Source organism: Bombina bombina, chromosome 5 (genome assembly GCF_027579735.1).
Source record: "Bombina bombina isolate aBomBom1 chromosome 5, aBomBom1.pri, whole genome shotgun sequence".
In the NCBI taxonomy this organism is placed as follows: Eukaryota; Metazoa; Chordata; class Amphibia; order Anura; family Bombinatoridae; genus Bombina; species Bombina bombina.
In genome coordinates this window covers 481,474,430-481,496,377 of record NC_069503.1, presented here as the reverse complement: position 1 = coordinate 481,496,377, position 21,948 = coordinate 481,474,430, and the positions used below count along the sequence as shown (strand labels likewise).

The window sequence follows — 21,948 nt, the reverse complement described above, 5'->3', positions numbered from 1 at the left end:
ACTTGAGATTTTATCTTTAGGTTATTGTACAATCACCTGGATAAGATTTATAAGTAATGCATATTTTATACCTTCATTTGGTATTACAATTTGCCCCCAGGTTCAAAGAAGGGTTCAGTAATTTCCCCCGGTAGTCTAATAAGATAATGATGGCGACCGGGAGAGCATGTATTGTTATGCCCACGAAGGGCGGGGTTAAGTTTGGCGCCGTTTTTCAGCAACGCAATTTTCTATCTCGGAGTGTTAACTATGTTACTCTCTAAGATGTGAGTTATCATGCCCACGAAGGGCGGAGTTATGTTAGCGACTTAGCCTGCACTTGCTCTTCCGTTCATCGGAAGTTAGAGCAGTTTATGGGAGAAAGGTTCTTATTCCTTTCTAACTCGACACTCAATGTTTTCACTTCGGTGGGTCCGGATAACGCTACATCTGCGCTCCAGATCGGTTTAGAATCTAAAAGGCATGTCCTTCTTGGGTACATGAAGCTCTAAGGGGTATGAGCGCCTTCAGCAAGTTTTAACTGAGGCTTCAGTCGGGGTTTCTATGTTTGCGTGCTAGTCTAAGCATTTCTCTACACACAAGGATAAAAAGTTACTGTTTAAAATTGAAAGAGACAGTAACGTTTTTATCTGTTAATCTTTATTTCAAGAATTTCACTGTTTGTTAAATCCATCCTTCGTGTTGCAGGATGGAACAATATCGCACAAAGAATGACTTTTTAAATTTAAAGAGACAGTAACGTTTTTATCTGTTAATCTTTATTACAAGAATTTCTCTTTTTCTTTAATCTATCCTTTGTGTTGTAGGATGGAACAAGAACACAGAAAAATGAGTTTTTTTTTAATTTAAAGAGACAGTAACATTTGTGTCAGTTTTTATTACTAATATAAAAAAAATTCTTTTTAACCTTCTAAGGGTTTTCGTACCGTTTGGGGAGTAGGTTGACTATGGTCAATCAATGCCACGAATGTCACCTATAGTGTCCCACAATATGTTATGGCCCACATGCAGTGCCCTGCGCTTCCTCTAACACTCCATTTGGAATTACTTTGCTTTTCATGCATTAAAGGTAGAAAGCATTATTAGAGGAATTATTTTCAATCAGTCAGGGGGATTTAGTATTTGCTATCCCAACTGTTTCTTCCATGTTATCGGGAAGAGGAAGATTCTTCGGGATTATCTGAAACAGAATTCTCAGACTCGGATGGAATAATATATTTATTGGATCCTGAGGTTGTTTTTCTCTTGAGGTTTTGGCTACCCTGGACGACCTCGACACTACCGGTGTTATCTATCCCAGTGCGTCCAGTAAGTTATTAGGAATGGAAGGAACCGCATTCCCTATATTTAATTGGATGTTTTCCATAGCCTGCTTAGCTAAGGAGGCTGGGCAAACATTCACTAGGGTGGAAGGAGTAGTTTCCAGCTTAGCTAAGAACTACGTTGCCCTTAGAGGATAGTTGGGTTCAAAGGTCCTATGGACAATAATTAGAAAAGGGAGTACACCATGGCTTTTAATGGCAACCAGCTGTGTACTTTGCTACTGTCACTAGTGCGACGGCATATTGGTCTGATGCGTTGTCCGATGCTACTAGTCAGAAACTCCCCTGGATAAAGATTCAGAATAGGATAAAAGATTTTGAGTTGGCGAATTCTTTATTTCGCATTCTTCCCTTCAAGTTATCAAACTGGGAGCATAGGTTTCAGGGTTCTCTGTTCTAGCTCAGTTTTATGGTTAGAACCTTGTTTTACGGTTATGTATGCTTAGAACCTTGTTCTACGGATGTGTGCTCTAAGTTTAAGCTTTTAGCGATTCCTTACAAGGGGAAGACCTTGTTAGAATCTGGCTTGACGAAAATAATCTTTTGGAATTTATAGAATTTAAAAAAAATAATAATGAAATAAAATAGCCTGCTGTTGAATCAAACACAGCGTGAAGGTCATGCCCCCGATCCGGGACCGGATCTTGTAGAGGGCAGGATTCCCGTCTTCGCTCAGGCTTGGGTTCGAGATGTTCCGGATCCCTGTGCAATAGAAAGTGTTCCAGGGACACAAATCAGAGATCAAGGAGTTTCTGTTTTCAAGATTATCTGCAGATCAGATAAAAGGAGAGGAGTTCTTACACTGCGTAGAAGACCTCTCAAACCCGGGAGTGATTGTTCCAGTTCCACTATGGGTACAGGGTCTGGTTTTTTTTGTCCCAATCGGTTTGTGGTTCCCAAAGAAGAGGGAGCCTTCAGACCACTTTTAGATCTCAAGAGTCTAAACAAATTTCTTAGTGTACCGTCCTTCAAGATGGAACCTATTTGTTCCATTCTTTCCTTGATCCAAGAGGGTCAATTTATAACAGTGGTTTAAAGGACGCGTACCTTCATGTGCCATTCTCGGGAATCGTCTCAAGATTCTAAGGTTTGCCTTTCTGGACAAATGCTTCCAGTTCGTGGCTCTTCCTTTCGGTTTTGCCACAGCTCTTAGTTTTCACAAGGGTTCTGGGATCACTGTTGGTGGTGCTTCAGTTTCGGGGCATTGCAGTGGTGCTCTATCTGGACGACATCCTGGTTCAGGCGCCATCCTTACAACAAGTAAGATGTCACATAGACATGGTGTTATCCTTCCTGCGATCTCACGGGTGGAAGATACATTTGGAAATGAGTTCCTCAGTCCCATTCACAAGGGTAACTTTCTGAGGAACCATAATAGATTCCACATCAATGAAGATTTTTCTGACAATGTCAGGAAATCAGAGTATTGATACTTGTCTAATCATTCAATCCATTCCTTAGCCTTCAGTGGCTCAGTGCATGGAGGTATTCGGGCTGATGGTGGCGGCAATGGACATCATCCCGTTTGCTCGGTTTCATCTCATCTCTGCATTTAAGCATGCTCTGGCAATGGATCAGAGATTATACAGATTTGTCTCCTCGAATACTACTGGAGCAGGAGACAAGGGATTCTCTTAAAATGTTGTCTCTGGATCATCTATCCCAGGGAACCTGTTTTCACAGACCATCTTGGGTGATTGTGACTACAGACACCAGCCTTCTAGGGTGGGGAGCAGTCTGGGGCTCTTTAAGGGCTCAAGGGGTTTTGGACTCAGCCAGAGTCTGTTATTCCTATAAACATTCTGGAACTGAGAGCGATCTACATTGTTCTTCTTGCCTGGCCTTAGTTAGCCTCGGTCCAGTTTCTCAGGCTCTAGTCGAACAAAATAACGATCAATCGCCAGGGAGGAACGTGGAGTTTCTTGGCAATGATAGAGGGGTCAAAAATAATTCAGTAGGCGGTGGCCCACTCTTGCTGTCTGTCGGCGATCCACATCACAGGGGTGGACAACTGTTAAACGGATTTTTTTTGAGCAGTGGGAACTCCATCCGTAACTGTTATCCAATTTTTTTTTTTCCTCCGTTGGCTTTTCTTCCTCGGGTCATTGCTCGAATCAAGCAGGAGAGGGCATCAGTGATCCTCATAGCACTGGCTTAGCCTCGCAGGATTTGGTATGCAAATCTGGTGGACATGTCCTCTCTGCCACCTTGGGGACTTCCGTTGAGGAAGGACCTTCTAATCAAGGGCCCCTCCTTCTCTTAGATCTGGTTTCTTTGAAACTATCTGCTTGGAGATTGATCGCTTAATATTATCCAAGCTGGGTTTTTCTATCTCGGTCATTGAAACAATGATTCAGGCTCGTAAGCCTGTCACTAGAAAAATTTATCATAAATATCTATTGGTGTGAATCCATGGACTACTCATGGAGTAGAGTTAGAATTTCTAGAATTTAGTTTTTTCCACCAAGAGGTTTTGGAGACAGGTTTATCGTCAAGTTCCCTAAAGGGTCAAATTTTGTCTTAGTCTAGTTTGTTACACTAACATCTTGCAGATGTCCCAGATGTACAATCATGTTGTCAGTCCTTGGGCAGGATCAGGCCTGTGTTAATACCAGTTACTCCTTCATGGAGTCTGAATTTAGTTCTCAAGGGGCTCCGTTTGAGCCTATGCTTTCCTTAGATATTAAGTCGTTATCTTGGAAAGTTTTATTTCTTGCTATTTCTTCTGCTTAGTGTGTCAGAGCTCTCAAAATTTTGAGTTTCCTTCTTATTTCCATTCAGATAAGGTTTTTATATACTAAATTAGGATTTCTTCCTAAGATTGTTCTGAGAAGGATTAGTACACAAGGGAGGAACAATCCCCTGAATAATGTTCCGATCAGAAGGAAAGACTTCTGCACAATTTGGATGTAGTCTATGCTTTAGTTTTACCTGCAGGCGACTAAGGACTGTCGTTGGTCTTCTGCTTTGTTTGTGGTTTTCTCATGCAAACGCAAGGGTTAGAAAGCTACGGATACTTTTCTTTCTGGCTATAGAGTATCATATGTTTTGCATATGAAGCTGCTGAACAACAGCCTCCCGAGAGAGTTACGGTTCATTCCGTTAGGGCTGTTGCTTCTTCATGGGCGTTCAAAAATTAAGCTTCTGTGGATCAGATTTGCAAGGCTGCAACTTGGTCCCCTCTCCACACTTTTTCAAGGTCCTATAAGTTTGTCTGTTTTACTTCGGCTGAGGTAGTTTTTTTTTTGGGAGAAAGGTTCTTCAAGCAGTGGTGCCTTCCGTTTAGGTTCCCTGTCTTGTCCCTCCCGTATCATCTGTGTTCTCTAGCTTGGGTATTGAATCCCATTAGTAATTAAGATGATCCGTGGACACAATTTATGCTTACCTGATAATTTTTTTTTTTTTTTTTTTTTACATGAGTCCATTGCCCACCCTGTTTTTGTAGACAGGTTGTGGGTTATGTAAACTTCAGGCACCTCTGCACCTTGGCTTTTCCTTTCTCTTCCTAACTTCGGTCAAATGACTGGAGTGGGAGGGATGGGAGGAGCTATTTAACAGCTCTGCTGTGGTGCTCTTTGCCTCCTCCTGCTGACCAGGAGGTGAATATCCCCATTAGTAATTAAGATGATCCGTGGACTCATTGTGTCAAAAAAGAAATAAATTTATCAGGTAAGCATAATTTTTTTTCCTTTTTTCTGCATGTCTCCCTAGAAAAATAAACTTAGCACTTACCTCTATGAAATCTGCCTGGCAGCAGGTCAGCTCACTAGGTTTGAGTGGCATCCCTCCCTCACATGGACCTGTGGAAAAAGGAAGAGACTAAGTGATATCCCTCAGGCTTTCAATTTTGGGCAGCAATAATTATTTGGGAGGCGTAGTGAGGATTATACCCCACAAGTTCCCAATTGCTTAAAAGCCACCATTGCTCTACTGAAGAGACTGACATGGACTACGGCTAAACCCCAGGAAAAAGCAAAACAAACTTGCACTGCTGAAAAATAATAAAATCTTGATTGTAGAATCTTCTTCCAGACACCTAAACTTTACCACCTCCTTGCTCTTAACGTAGGCAAAGAGAATGACTGACTGGGGTTGGGAGGGAAGGGAGGTGATATTTAACAGCTTTGCTGTGGTGCTCTTCGCCGCCTCCTGCTGGCCAGGAGTAATATTCCCAATAGTAATTAGAGGTTCTGTGGACTCACTGTGTCATTAGAGAGTTAGCGGTTGAAGAAAAATAAAAACTAAACTTTTTATTAGTTGTATCATGCTGGTCCCACCCGCATTACTCGTGGACTTCACTGATTGGGAATTAGTTTCCCAGGAGTAATGGGTTGGGGACTTTCTCCACCTATATGAAAAAACCTAATGCTTGCTCCCATAAATTAATTTCTTTCATGGTGTTTAGAGTTCATGAAGCCCCATCCTGTGTTTTTTTTTTGTTTTTCTTTCTGGTGGTTATTTGTATATTTTGTAGCTTTTTTTTTTTTTTTTTTTTTTTTTGCCCTGGTCCTTTTTCTGTTCCATTTTTTATTTTCTACCTCCTTTTTTGATTGGCTATACGTCAGACTAGTTACCATAGAGGTGGGAGAGGGTTTATAGGGTTCTTGGAGTTTGGTAATCTTTGCCTTCTAGTGGTTAGGAAAGGTAATTCCCAGGAGTGGACAATGGACTCTCTCACAACCATGAAAGAAATGAATTTATCGGGTAAGCATAAATTAAGTTTTTTTTTTTTTTGTAGGATATTATATAAATGAGAATGTTAGCCCAATCTAAGTTTTTTTTTTTTTTTTCTCTTCTTTCTCTTGTAAGGTTTATCCAGTCCACGGATCATCCATTACTTGTGGGATGTTCTCATTCCCAACAGGAAGTTGCAAGAGGACACCCACAGTAGAGCTGTTATATAGCTCCTCCCGTAACTGCCATATCCAGTCATTCTCTTGCAACTCTCAAGCATGGAGGTAGTAAGAGAGAGTGGTGAAAAATAGCTAGTTTTGTTCTTCAAGTTTATTTTTAAATGGTACCGGAGTTGTACTATTTTATCCCAGGCAGTAAATGGAAGAAGAATCTGCCTGAGTTTTCTTTGTTCTTAGCAGGTTGTAACTAAGATCCATTGCTGTTCTCACTGAGGAGAGAGGTAACTTCAGCGGGAGAATGGTGTGCAGGTTACTCTGCTATGAGGTATGTGCAGTTACATTTTTTTCTAGAAATGGAAAAGCTAGAAAATGCTGCTGATACCGGATTAATGTAAGTTAAGCCTGAATACAGTGATTTAATAGCGACTGGTATCATGCTTACTCAGGGATAATACCCTTATAATATTGCAATATAAAACATTTGCTGGCATGTTTAATTGTTTTTATATATGCTTTGGTGATAAAACTTTATTGGGGCCTAGTTTTTTTCCACATGGCTGGCTTAAATTTTGCCTAGAAACAGTTTCCTGAGGCTTTCCACTGTTGTAGTATGAGTGGGAGGGGCCTATTTTAGCGCTTTTTGCGCAGTTAAAATTAAAAACTGACATCCAGATTCCCTCAGGAGTCCCCTGTATGCTATAGGACATCTCTAAAGGGCTCAAAGGCTTCCCAAAGTCGTTTATTGGGGAAGGTAGGGCCACAGCAGGCTGTGGCAGTTTGTTGTGACTGTTATAAAAAAGTTGTGACTGTTATAAAAAAGTATTGATTTTTTTTTTTATCCGTTTTTTAAATTAAGGGGTTAATCATCCATTTGCAAGTGGGTGCAATGCTCTGTTAACTTATTACATACACTGTAAAAACTGCCTTTTTTCACTGCTTTTCAAATTTTGACAATTTGTTTCTCTTAAAGGCACAGTACCGTTTTTTATATTTGCTTGTTAACTTGATTTAAAGTCTTTTCCAAGCTTGCTATTCTCATTGCTAGTCTGTACAAACATGTCTGACATAGAGGAAACTCCTTGTTCATTATGTTTAAAAGCCATGGTAGAACCCCCTCTTAGAATGTGTACCAAATGTACTGATTTCACTTTAAGCAATAAAGATCATATTCTGTCTTTAACCCCTTAAGGACCAGCGACGTACCCTGTATGTCACTGGCCTTTTTTTGGGACTTTATTGTTTTAAAGCGCAGTCTTGCCACCAGCGTTGAGACTGCTCTAGACTTGTGCTATTATGTCCTGAAAAAACCCTTAATGACCAGTGACATACAGGGCACATTGTGGTCATTAAGGGGTTAAAAAATTTATCACCAGAGGAATCTGACGAGGGGGTAGTTATGCCGACTAACTCTCACCACGTGTCAGATCCTTTGACTCCCGCTCAAGGGACTCACGCTCAAATATCGCAAAGTACATCTAGGGCGCCCATAGCGTTTACTTTACAAGACATGGCGGCAGTCATGGATAATACACTGTCAGCGGTATTAGCCAGACTACCTGAATTTAGAGGTAAGCGAGATAGCTCTGGGGTTAGACGAAATACAGAGCATACTGACGCTTTAAGAACCATGTCTGATACTGCCTCACAATATGCAGAAGCTGAGGAAGGAGAGCTTCAGTCTGTGGGTGATGTTTCTGACTCAGGGAAGATGATGCACCCTGATTCTGATATTTCTACATTTAAATTTAAGCTTGAACACCTCCGAGTGTTGCTCAGGGAGGTTTTAGCTGCTCTTAATGACTGTGATACAATTGCAGTGCCAGAGAAATTGTGTAGACTGGATAAATACTATGCAGTGCCGGTGTGTACTGATGTTTTTCCAATACCTAAAAGGTTTACAGAAATTATTAATAAGGAATGGGATAGACCAGGTGTGCCGTTCTCTCCCCCTCCTATTTTTAGAAAAATGTTTCCAATAGACGCCACCACACGGGACTTATGGCAGACAGTCCCTAAGTTGGAGGGAGCAGTTTCTACTCTAGCAAAGCGTACTACTATCCCTGTCGAGGACAGTTGTGCTTTTTTAGATCCAATGGATAAAAAATTAAAGGTTACCTTAAGAAAATGTTTATTCAACAAGGTTTTATCCTACAGCCCCATGCATGCATTGCTCCTGTCGCTGCTGCGGCGTTCTGGTTTGAGTCTCTGGAATAGGCTTTACAGGTAGCGACTCCATTGGATGACATACTTGGCAAGCTTAGAGCACTTAAGCTAGCCAATTCTTTTGTTTCTGATGCCATTGTTCATTTGACTAAACTAACGGCTAAGAATTCTGGTTTTGCTATACAGGCGCGCAGGGCGCTATGGCTTAAATCATGGTCAGCTGACGTGACTTCAAAATCTAAGCTGCTTAACATTCCCTTCAAGGGGCAGACCCTATTTGGGCCTGGTTTGAAGGAGATTATTGCTGATATCACTGGAGGAAAAGGTCATGCCCTTCCTCAGGACAGGTCCAAATCAAGGGCCAAACAGTCTAATTTTTGTGCCTTTCGAAACTTCAAGGCAGGTGCGGCATCAACTTCCTCTAATGCAAAACAAGAGGGAACTTTTGCTCAGTCCAAGATGGTCTGGAGACCTAACCAGTCCTGGAGCAAAGGTAAGCAGGCCAAAAAGCCTGCTGCTGCCTCTAAGACAGCATGAAGGAACGGCCCCCTATCCAGTAATGGATCTAGTAGGGGGCAGACTCTCACTCTTTTCCCAGGTGTGGGCAAGAGATGTCCAGGATCCCTGGGCGTTGGAAATTATATCCCAGAGATATCTTCTGGACTTCAAAGCTCCCCCCCCCCCCCAAAAGGGAGATTTCACCTTTCACATTCTTACACTGTGTACGAGACCTCCTAGTTATGGGAGTGATCCATCCAGTTCCAAAGGAGGGACAGGGTTTTTACTCAAATCTGTTTGTTTGTGGTTCCCAAAAAAGAGGGAACCTTCAGCTCAATTTTGGATCTAAAGATCTTAAACAAATTCCTCAGAGTTCCATCATTCAAGATGGAGACTATGCGTACCATCCTACCTATGATCCAGGAGGGTCAATATATGACTACAGTGGATTTAAAGGATGCTTATCTTCACATTCCGATACACAAAGATCATCATCGGTTTCTCAGGTTTGCCTTTCTAGACGGGCATTACCAGTTTGTAGCTCTTCCGCTTCTGGCGGTCCTAAGGCCGCGGGGCATAGCAGTGGCCCCTTATTTAGACGACATCCTGATACAGGCGTCAAACTTCCAAATTGCCAAGTCTCATACGGACGTAGTACTGGCATTTCTGAGGTTGCACGGGTTGAAAGTGAACGAGGAAAAGAGTTCTCTATCCCCACTCACAAGAGTTTCCTTCCTAGGGACTCTGATAGATTCTGTAGAAATGAAAATTTACCTGACGGAGTCTAGGTTATCAAAGCTTCTAAATTCCTGCCGTGTCCTTCATTCCATTCCGCGCCCTTCAGTGGCTCAGTGCATGGAAGTAATCGGCTTAATGGTAGCGGCAATGGACATAGTGCCGTTTGCACGCTTACATCTCAGACCGCTGCAACTATGCATGCTCAGTCAGTGGAACGGGGATTACACAGATTTGTCCCCTCTACTAAATCTGGATCAAGAGACCAGGGATTCTCTTCTCTGGTGGCTATCTCGGGTCCATCTGTCCAAAAGTATGCCCTTTCGCAGGCCAGATTGGACAATTGTAACAGATGCCAGCCTTTTAGGTTGGGGTGCAGTCTGGAACTCCCTGAAGGCCCAGGGATCGTGGACTCAGGAGGAGACACTCCTTCCAATAAATATTCTGGAACAGAGCGATATTCAATGCTCTTCAGGCTTGGCCTCAGTTAGCAACTCTGAGGTACATCAGATTTCAGTCGGACATCACGACTGTGGCTTACATCAACCATCAAGGGGGAACAAGAAGTTCCCTAGCGATGTTAGAAGTTTCAAAAATAATTCGCTGGGCAGAGATTCACTCTTGCCACCTATCAGCTATCCATATCCCAGGTGTAGAGAACTGGGAGGCGGATTTTCTAAGTCGTCCGACTTTTCATCCGGGGGAGTGGGAACTCCATCCAGAGGTGTTTGCACAATTTATTCATCGTTGGGGCAAACCAGAACTGGATCTCATGACGTCTCGCCAGAACGCCAAGCTTCCTTGTTACGGGTCCAGGGATCCCAAGGCGACGCTGATAGATGCTCTAGCAGCGCCCTGGTTTTTCAACCTGGCTTATGTTTTTCCACCGTTTCCTCTGCTCCCTCGACTGATTGCCAAGATCAAGCAGGAGAGAGCATCGGTGATTTTGATAGCGCCTGTGTGGCCACGCAGGACCTGGTATGCAGACCTGGTGGACATGTCATCCTTTCCACCATGGACTCTGCCTCTGAGACAGGACCTTCTAATTCAGGGTCCTTTCAACCATCCAAATCTAATTTCTCTGAGACTGACTGCCTGGAGATTGAACGCTTGATTTTAGCAAAGCGTGGCTTCTCAGAGTCGGTCATTGATACCTTAATACAGACACGAAAGCCTGTCACCAGGAAAATTTACCATAAGATATGGCGTATATATCTTTATTGGTGTGAATCCAAGGGTTACTCATGGAGTAAGGTCAGGATTCCCAGGATTCTATCCTTTCTCCAAGAAGGTTTGGAAAAAGGATTGTCGGCTAGTTCTTTAAAAGGACAGATTTCTGCTCTATCCTTTTGCACAAGCGTCTTGCAGATGTTCCAGACGTTCAGGCATTTTGTCAGGCTTTAGTTAGAATCATGCCTGTGTTTAAACCTGTTGCTCCGCCATGGAGCTTAAATTTGGTTCTTCAAGGAGTTCCGTTTGAACCCCTTCATTCCATAGATATCAAACTTTTATCTTGGACAGTTCTTTTTTTGGTAGCTATTTCCTCGGCTCGTAGAGTCTCCGAGTTATCTGCCTTACATTGTGACTCTCCTTATCTGATTTTCCATACGGATAAGGTAGTTCTGCGTACCAAACCTGGGTTTTTACCTAAGGTGGTATCTAACAAGAATATCAATCATGAGATTGTTGTTCCATCCTTGTGTCCTAATCCTTCTTCAAAGAAGGAACGTCTATTACACAATCTGGACGTGGTTTGAGCTTTAAGGTTTTACTTACAAGCTACTAAAGATTTTAGTCAAACATCTGCTTTGTTTATTGTCTACTTCGGCAACCTCATTTTTTTTTTTTTTGGCTAAGAAGCATAATCCACTTAGCCTATGAGACTGCTGGACAGCAGCCTCCTGAAAGGATTACAGCTCATTCTACTAGAGCTGTGGCTTCCACTTGGGCCTTTAAAAATGAGGCTTATGTTGAACAGATTTGCAAGGCGGCGACTTGGTCTTTGCTTCATACTTTTTCAAAATTCTACAAATTTGATACTTTTGCTTCTTCGGAGGCTATTTTTGGGAGAGAGGTTTTACAGGCAGTGGTACCTTCCGTTTAAGTACCTGCCTTGTCCCTCCCTTCATCCGTGTACTTTAGCTTTGGTATTGGTATCCCACAAGTAATGGATGATCCGTGGACTGGATACACCTTACAAGAGAAAACATAATTTATGCTTACCTGATAAATTTATTTCTCTTGTGGTGTATCCAGTCCACGGCCCGCCCTGTCATTTTAAGGCAGGTAATTTTTAAATTTAAACTACAGTCACCACTGCACCCTATGGTTTCTCCTTTCTCGGCTTGTTTTCGGTCGAATGACTGGATATGGCAGTTAGGGGAGGAGCTATATAACAGCTCTGCTGTGGGTGTCCTCTTGCAACTTCCTGTTGGGAATGAGAATATCCCACAAGTAATGGATGATCCGTGGACTGGATATACCACAAGAGAAATAAATTTTATCAGGTAAGCATTAATTGTGTTTTTTAATATACTTGGGCGGATGGGGGGTTTGGAGTAATTACACATTTTGTAGTTTTATTCTCTTGAGCACCTGTGCAATGTTTGAAGAATCTTCTATATTTGTACGAGATACTTTTCAAAACCTTGGCAAACTTTATTATATTATATTAAGCATGCTTCTTTTATAATATATTTTCCTCTTTCTGCAGCAATGCAACATTCCATTCAGAACGAATATGAAATTGCAATTACATATCAAAACCAGTGGACACTATCCCAAAAGGAAAGGAAAGGTATGCCTGTTTAAATCTAGCTAAATGTTCTGCACCTGGCATTGATTGCTTCTTAAAGTAAAAGTAAATCCTAGAGTTTTACAAACGCTGGCATTGACTTTTGAAACAAATAAAGGAGACTTTCATTCATGAAGTATAAGATACTTCATGTAGAAAGCTCCTTTATTTGTTTTAACCGATCGCCGTTTTCAGCTGCTACAGCAGCACACGGCTAAAAAATTTTTTTGCTAAGAGGTGACGGTTTCACCTCTTAGCCAATAGCCGTGCGGTAAATCCAGCTCCCATGGGCACCAAGCCAGATTTACCGCACGGCATTGGCTAAGAGGTGAAAACGTCACCTCTTAGTAAATTTATTTTTTTTAGCCGTGGGCTGCTTTAGCAGCTGAAAACTGCGATCGGTTAAAACAAAGGAGCTTTCTACATGAAGTATCTTATTCTTTATTACCTTTGGTTTCAAAAGTCAATCCTAGCGTTTGTAAAACTCTAGGATTTACTTTCACTTTAATGTGGTCCATTTGCTTATTTTATGTGTATTTAAAAGGGACAATGTTCAAAACTTCATATCTGTATGAAACGGCAACATGTATAATTGTTTTGTTTCTTTGTTTTTGTTTGCATAATAAAATGAAAATTCTAAATTTAAAGTGAAATTTAATACAGGTTGTTTAAAACTTTTTTTTTTTTTTTTTACGGTGTGTCATCCATGCTATACTTTTAACGGTGTCATCCACTGGGTTGGGGCTGCTTTCAGGGCTACGTCGCCAAGCCACAGTAGCTGCACAGGACTTAAGGAAGATGGATGGTGGCAAGTGTTTAAACCCCTCAATTTCAGCTTCCTTAAAGGGATACTAATCCCACATTTTTTTTTCTTTCATGATTCAGATAGAGCGTGCAATTTTAAGTAAATGTTTAATTTAATCCTATTATCAATTTTTCTTTGTTCTCATGTTATCTTGATTTGAAAAAGCAGTAATAAAAGGTTAGGAGCCGGCCCATTTTTTAGTTTAGCACCTTGGTAGAGCTGCTGATTGGTTTGCTACATTTAGCCACAAATCAGCAAGTGCTACCCATGTGCTGAACAAAAAATGGTCTGGCATTAAAGCTTACAGTACTGCTTTTTCTAATCAAGATAGCATGAGAACAAAGAAATTGATAATAGGAGTAAATTAGAAAGGTGCTTAAAATCTCATGCTCTATCTGAATCATGAAAGAAAAAAATTGGGTTTAGTATCCCTTTAAAGGGACACTCGGGTCGTATTAAATTTTCATGATTCAGATACAGCATGTAATTTTAAACAACTTTACAATTTACTTCCATTAAAAAATAATGTGCACATTCTTTTATATTTACACTTTGAGTCACCAGCTCCTACTGAGCATGTGCAAGAATTCAGACTATACGTATATGCATTAGTGATTGGCTGATTGCTATCACATGGTACAGGGGGAGTGGAAATATACATAACTGACAAAAAAAAAAAAATCTACAACTCATTTAAAATTCAGAGTAAATGCTATTGCATTGTCTTGTTATCTTGCATTTGTTGATTATGCAAATCTACTGTGTTTACTGGTCCTTTTAAAGGACAAGTCAACACAGTAGATTTGCATAATCAACAAATGCAAGATAAGACAATGCAATAGCATTTGCACCGAATTTCAAATGAGTTGTAGATTTTTTTTTTTTTTCTGACAATTTTAAGTTGTCTTTTTCCACTCCCCCTGTACCATTTGACAGCCATTCACAAATGCATACACGTACTATGTGACAGCCATCAGCCATTCACAAACTCATACACACTTATTCTTGCACATGCTCAGTAGGAGCTGGGGACTCAAAGTTTAAATATAAAAAGACTGCACATTTTGTTAATGGAAGTAAATTGGTAAGTTGGTTAAAATGGCACGCTCTATCTGAATCATGAAAATTTAATTTCTCTTGTAAGGTGTATCCAGTCCACGGATTCATCCTTTACTTGTGGGATATTCTCCTTCCCTACAGGAAGTGGCAAAAAGAGCACACAGCAGAGCTGTCCATATAGCTCCCCCTCTAGCTCCACCCCCCAGTCATTCTCTTTGCCGGCTCTAAGCACTAGGGTCTCTCGGGAGGGTAAAGTGAATGTGGTGTTAGAATCAAGGAAAAAAGACACTTTGAAAGTCCTTTTGGGTTCTTTCTGGGGTTATTACCCACATGGCTATTTTTTTATTCACTTTGGAGTTATTTCTTAGGCCTCACAGCTCCAGAGTAGTGGGAGAGGCCTAATTTCGCGCCTCAGATGCTCAGTTAGAATTGCATAGAAGTTCATGCTGCTTCACATGGAGGGTCCTGCTGCTGTTTGAGGGCCTAAAGGAAGCTATATTCCCCCAAATCTGGTCCCTAAGGGCAGGTAGGGCCACCGCAGTGCTGTGGCAAGGTGCTGTAGTAATTTTAACCGGGTGTTGGCTTTAGGCTGCTCCGGTTTGGGCATTAAGGGGTTAATCGTTTTGCTACTAGTGGTGCAATCTTACTAAGGCTCTAGGTACATACTGTGAAAATTTCAAAAGGATTTCTGCATTTTTCACTGTTTTGCAAAATTGTGTGCCTTTTTTTTTTTATCTCTTAAAGGCACAGTAACGTTTTTTCAAATTGTGTTTTTTATTTGATTAAAGTGATTTCCAAGCCTGTTTGTGTATACTACTAGTCTGTTAAGCATGTCTGACACCAAGGAAAATCCTTGTTCAATGTGTTTAGAAGCCATGGTGGAACCCCCTCTCAGAATGTGTCCCACTTGTACTGATATGTCTATACACTTTAAAGATCATATTGTTGCACTTAAGAATGTGGCCCAAGATGATTCTCAGACTGAAGGTAACAAGGGTAGCCCGTCTGCCTCTCCCCAAGTGTCACAACCAGTTACGCCCGCGCAAGCAACCCCTAGTACCTCTAGTGCGTCTAACCCTTTTACATTACAAGACTTAGCGGCAGTCATGGATAATTTCTCCAACATAGGTGTGTCCGGTCCACGGCGTCATCCTTACTTGTGGGATATTCTCTTCCCCAACAGGAAATGGCAAAGAGCCCAGCAAAGCTGGTCACATGATCCCTCCTAGGCTCCGCCTACCCCAGTCATTCTCTTTGCCGTTGTACAGGCAACATCTCCACGGAGATGGCTTAGAGTTTTTTAGTGTTTAACTGTAGTTTTTATTATTCAATCAAGAGTTTGTTATTTTAAAATAGTGCTGGTATGTACTATTTACTCTGAAACAGAAAAGAGATGAAGATTTCTGTTTGTATGAGGAAAATGATTTTAGCAACCGTTACTAAAATCCATGGCTGTTCCACACAGGACTGTTGAGAGCAATTAACTTCAGTTGGGGGAACAGTGAGCAGTCTCTTGCTGCTTGAGGTATGACACATTCTAACAAGACGATGTAATGCTGGAAGCTGTCATTTTCCCTATGGGATCCGGTAAGCCATGTTTATTAAGATAGTAAATAAGGGCTTCACAAGGGCTTATTAAGACTGTAGACTTTTTCTGGGCTAAATCGATTCATTATTAACACATATTTAGCCTTGAGGAATCATTTAATCTGGGTATTTTGATAAGATTATATCGGCAGGCACTGTTTTAGACACCTTATTCTTAGGGGCTTTCCCAAATCATAGGCAGAGCCTCATTTTCGCGCCGGTGTTGCGCACTTGTTTTTGAGAGGCATGACATGCAGTCGCATGTGTGAGGAGCTCTGATACATAGAAAAGACTTTCTGAAGGCGTCATTTGGTATCGTATTCCCCTTTGGGCTTGGTTGGGTCTCAGCAAAGCAGATACCAGGGACTGTAAAGGGGTTAAAGTTCAAAACGGCTCCGGTTCCGTTATTTTAAGGGTTAAAGCTTCCAAATTTGGTGTGCTATACTTTTAAGGCTTTAAGACACTGTGGTGAAATTTTGGTGAATTTTGAACAATTCCTTCATATTTTTTCGCAATTGCAGTAATAAAGTGTGTTCAGTTTAAAATTTAAAGTGACAGTAACGGTTTTATTTTAAAACGTTTTTTGTACTTTGTTATCAAGTTTATGCCTGTTTAACATGTCTGAACTACCAGATAGACTGTGTTCTGAATGTGGGGAAGCCAGAGTTCCTTCTCATTTAAATAAATGTGATTTATGTGACAATGACAATGATGCCCAAGATGATTCCTCAAGTGAGGGGAGTAAGCATGGTACTGCATCATTCCCTCCTTCGTCTACACGAGTCTTGCCCACTCAGGAGGCCCCTAGTACATCTAGCGCGCCAATACTCCTTACTATGCAACAATTAACGGCTGTAATGGATAATTCTGTCAAAAACATTTTAGCCAAAATGCACACTTATCAGCGTAAGCGCGACTGCTCTGTTTTAGATACTGAAGAGCATGACGACGCTGATAATAATGGTTCTGAAGGGCCCCTAAACCAGTCTGATGGGGCCAGGGAGGTTTTGTCTGAGGGAGAAATTACTGATTCAGGGAACATTTCTCAACAAGCTGAACCTGATGTGATTACGTTTAAATTTAAGTTGGAACATCTCCGCATTCTGCTTAAGGAGGTATTATCCACTCTGGATGATTGTGACAAGTTGGTCATCCCAGAGAAACTATGTAAAATGGACAAGTTCCTAGAGGTCCCGGGGCTCCCAGAAGCTTTTCCTATACCCAAGCGGGTGGCGGACATTGTAAATAAAGAATGGGAAAGGCCCGGTATTCCTTTCGTCCCTCCCCCCATATTTAAAAAATTGTTTCCTATGGTCGACCCCAGAAAGGACTTATGGCAGACAGTCCCCAAGGTCGAGGGAGCGGTTTCCACTTTAAACAAACGCACCACTATACCCATAGAAGATAGTTGTGCTTTCAAAGATCCTATGGATAAAAAATTAGAAGGTTTACTTAAAAAGATGTTTGTTCAGCAGGGTTACCTTCTACAACCAATTTCATGCATTGTCCCTGTCGCTACAGCCGCGTGTTTCTGGTTCGATGAGCTGGTAAAGGCGGTCGATAGTGATTCTCCTCCTTATGAGGAGATTATGGACAGAATCAATGCTCTCAAATTGGCTAATTCTTTCACCCTAGACGCCACTTTGCAATTGGCTAGGTTAGCGGCTAAGAATTCTGGGTTTGCTATTGTGGCGCGCAGAGCGCTTTGGTTGAAATCTTGGTCAGCTGATGCGTCTTCCAAGAACAAGCTACTTAACATTCCTTTCAAGGGGAAAACGCTGTTTGGCCCTGACTTGAAAGAGATTATCTCTGATATCACTGGGGGTAAGGGCCACGCCCTTCCTCAGGATCGGCCTTTCAAGGCCAAAAATAAACCTAATTTTCGTCCCTTTCGTAGAAACGGACCAGCCCAAAGTGCTACGTCCTCTAAGCAAGAGGGTAATACTTCTCAAGCCAAGCCAGCTTGGAGACCAATGCAAGGCTGGAACAAGGGAAAGCAGGCCAAGAAACCTGCCACTGCTACCAAGACAGCATGAAATGTTGGCCCCCGATCCGGGACCGGATCTGGTGGGGGGCAGACTCTCTCTCTTCGCTCAGGCTTGGGCAAGAGATGTTCTGGATCCTTGGGCGCTAGAAATAGTCTCCCAAGGTTATCTTCTGGAATTCAAGGGGCTTCCCCCAAGGGGGAGGTTCCACAGGTCTCAATTGTCTTCAGACCATATAAAGAGACAGGCATTCTTACATTGTGTAGAAGACCTGTTAAAAATGGGAGTGATTCATCCTGTTCCATTAGGAGAACAAGGGATGGGGTTCTACTCCAATCTGTTCATAGTTCCCAAAAAAGAGGGAACGTTCAGACCAATCTTAGATCTCAAGATCTTAAACAAGTTTCTCAAGGTTCCATCGTTCAAAATGGAAACCATTCGAACAATTCTTCCTTCCATCCAGGAAGGTCAATTCATGACCACGGTGGATTTAAAGGATGCGTATCTACATATTCCTATCCACAAGGAACATCATCGGTTCCTAAGGTTCGCATTCCTGGACAAGCATTACCAGTTCGTGGCGCTTCCTTTCGGATTAGCCACTGCTCCAAGGATTTTCACAAAGGTACTAGGGTCCCTTCTAGCTGTGCTAAGACCAAGGGGCATTGCTGTAGTACCTTACTTGGACGACATTCTGATTCAAGCGTCGTCCCTTCCTCAAGCAAAGGCTCACACGGACATCGTCCTGGCCTTTCTCAGATCTCATGGATGGAAAGTGAACGTGGAAAAGAGTTCTCTATCTCCGTCAACAAGGGTTCCCTTCTTGGGAACAATAATAGACTCCTTAGAAATGAGGATTTTTCTGACAGAGGCCAGAAAAACAAAACTTCTAGACTCTTGTCGGATACTTCATTCCGTTCCTCTTCCTTCCATAGCGCAGTGCATGGAAGTGATAGGTTTGATGGTAGCGGCGATGGACATAGTTCCTTTTGCGCGCATTCATCTAAGACCATTACAACTGTGCATGCTCAGTCAGTGGAATGGGGACTATACAAACTTGTCTCCGAGGATACAAGTAAATCAGAGGACCAGAGACTCACTCCGTTGGTGGCTGTCCCTGGACAACCTGTCACAAGGGATGACCTTCCGCAGACCAGAGTGGGTCATTGTCACGACCGACGCCAGTCTGATGGGCTGGGGCGCGGTCTGGGGATCCCTGAAAGCTCAGGGTCTTTGGTCTCGGGAAGAATCTCTTCTACCGATAAATATTCTGGAACTGAGAGCGATATTCAATGCTCTCAAGGCTTGGCCTCAGCTAGCGAGGGCCAAGTTCATACGGTTTCAATCAGACAACATGACAACTGTTGCGTACATCAACCATCAGGGGGGAACAAGGAGTTCCCTGGCGATGGAAGAAGTGACCAAAATCATTCTATGGGCGGAGTCTCACTCCTGCCACCTGTCTGCTATCCACATCCCAGGAGTGGAAAATTGGGAAGCGGATTTTCTGAGTCGTCAGACATTGCATCCGGGGGAGTGGGAACTCCATCCGGAAATCTTTGCCCAAGTCACTCAACTGTGGGGCATTCCAGACATGGATCTGATGGCCTCTCGTCAGAACTTCAAAGTTCCTTGCTACGGGTCCAGATCCAGGGATCCCAAGGCGGCTCTAGTGGATGCACTAGTAGCACCTTGGACCTTCAAACTAGCTTATGTATTCCCGCCGTTTCCTCTCATCCCCAGGCTGGTAGCCAGGATCAATCAGGAAAGGGCGTCGGTGATCTTGATAGCTCCTGCGTGGCCACGCAGGACTTGGTATGCAGATCTGGTGAATATGTCATCGGCTCCACCATGGAAGCTACCTTTGAGACGAGACCTTCTTGTTCAAGGTCCGTTCGAACATCCGAATCTGGTCTCACTCCAGCTGACTGCTTGGAGATTGAACGCTTGATCTTATCGAAGCAAGGGTTCTCAGATTCTGTTATCGATACTCTTGTTCAGGCCAGAAAGCCTGTAACTAGAAAGATTTACCACAAAATTTGGAAAAAATATATCTGTTGGTGTGAATCTAAAGGATTCCCTTGGGACAAGGTTAAGATTCCTAAGATTCTATCCTTCCTTCAAGAAGGATTGGAAAAAGGATTATCTGCAAGTTCCCTGAAGGGACAGATTTCTGCCTTGTCTGTGTTACTTCACAAAAAGCTGGCAGCTGTGCCAGATGTTCAAGCCTTTGTTCAGGCTCTGGTTAGAATCAAGCCTGTTTACAAACCTTTGACTCCTCCTTGGAGTCTCAACTTAGTTCTTTCAGTTCTTCAGGGGGTTCCGTTTGAACCCTTACATTCCGTTGATATTAAGTATTATCTTGGAAAGTTTTGTTTTTGGTTGCAATTTCTTCTGCTAGAAGAGTTTCAGAATTATCTGCTCTGCAGTGTTCTCCTCCTTATCTGGTGTTCCATGCAGATAAGGTGGTTTTACGTACTAAACCTGGTTTTCTTCCAAAAGTTGTTTCTAACAAAAACATTAACCAGGAGATTATCGTACCTTCTCTGTGTCCGAAACCAGTTTCGAAGAAGGAACGTTTGTTGCACAATTTGGATGTTGTTCGCGCTCTAAAATTCTATTTAGATGCTACAAAGGATTTTAGACAAACATCTTCCTTGTTTGTTGTTTGTTCCGGTAAAAGGAGAGGTCAAAAAGCAACTTCTACCTCTCTCTCTTTTTGGATTAAAAGCATCATCAGATTGGCTTACGAGACTGCCGGACGGCAGCCTCCCGAAAGAATCACAGCTCATTCCACTAGGGCTGTGGCTTCCACATGGGCCTTCAAGAACGAGGCTTCTGTTGATCAGATATGTAGGGCAGCGACTTGGTCTTCACTGCACACTTTTACCAAATTTTACAAGTTTGATACTTTTGCTTCTTCTGAGGCTATTTTTGGGAGAAAGGTTTTGCAAGCCGTGGTGCCTTCCATCTAGGTGACCTGATTTGCTCCCTCCCATCATCCGTGTCCTAAAGCTTTGGTATTGGTTCCCACAAGTAAGGATGACGCCGTGGACCGGACACACCTATGTTGGAGAAAACAGAATTTATGTTTACCTGATAAATTACTTTCTCCAACGGTGTGTCCGGTCCACGGCCCGCCCTGGTTTTTTAATCAGGTCTGATAATTTATTTTCTTTAACTACAGTCACCACGGTATCATATGGTTTCTCCTATGCAAATATTCCTCCTTAACGTCGGTCGAATGACTGGGGTAGGCGGAGCCTAGGAGGGATCATGTGACCAGCTTTGCTGGGCTCTTTGCCATTTCCTGTTGGGGAAGAGAATATCCCACAAGTAAGGATGACGCCGTGGACCGGACACACCGTTGGAGAAAGTAATTTATCAGGTAAACATAAATTCTGTTTCTCTTGCAGCTTTCTTATCTAAACTGCCCGTGTTACCTGCAAAGCGTGATAGCTCCGTTTTAAGAATAGATTATGAGCATTCTGACGCTTTGGTAGCTGTATCCGATATACCCTCACAACGCTCTGAAGTGGGAGCGAGGGATTTGATGTCTGAGGGAGAAGTCTCTGATTCAGGAAGGGTTCCTCCTCAGACAGATTCAGATACATTGGCTTTTAAATTTAAACTAGAACACCTCCGCGTTTTACTCAGGGAGGTATTGGCTACTCTGGATGACTGCGACCCTTTGGTGGTCCCAGAGAAATTGTGTAAAATGGACAAGTACTTGGAGGTCCCTGTTTACACGGATGCGTTTCCGGTCCCTAAGAGGATTTCGGATATCGTTACTAGGGAGTGGGATAGACCAGGTGTTCCCTTTGTTCCCCCTCCTGTTTTTAAGAAAATCTTCCCCATATCTGACCCCATGCGGGACTCGTGGCAGACGGTCCCTAAGGTGGAGGGGGCTGTTTCTAAACTAGCTAAACGCACAACCATACCAATTGAAGATAGTTGTGCTTTTAAAGACCCTATGGATAAAAAATTAGAGGGTTTACTTAAGAAAATTTTTGTTCAAGGTTTTCTTCTCCAACCTATTGCCTGCATTATTCCTGTAACTACTGCAGCTGCTTTCTGGTTTGAGGCGCTGGAAGACTCGCTCCAGACGGAGACCTCATATGAGGAAATTATGGATAGAATTAAGGCT

The 21,948-nt window shown here is 42.5% G+C and overlaps 1 protein-coding gene across 1 annotated transcript in view; it reads left to right on the top strand.

Annotated features, from left to right (window-relative positions):
• The window catches only part of LOC128660493 (uncharacterized), a 300,304-nt gene that overhangs the window by 27,751 nt on the left and 250,605 nt on the right, over positions 1-21,948 (top strand). Inside the window, exon 3 of the mRNA XM_053714380.1 lies at positions 12,285-12,368. Within this exon, the coding sequence (XP_053570355.1) occupies positions 12,285-12,368 (84 nt within the window). The remainder of the gene's footprint in view (positions 1-12,284; positions 12,369-21,948) is intronic.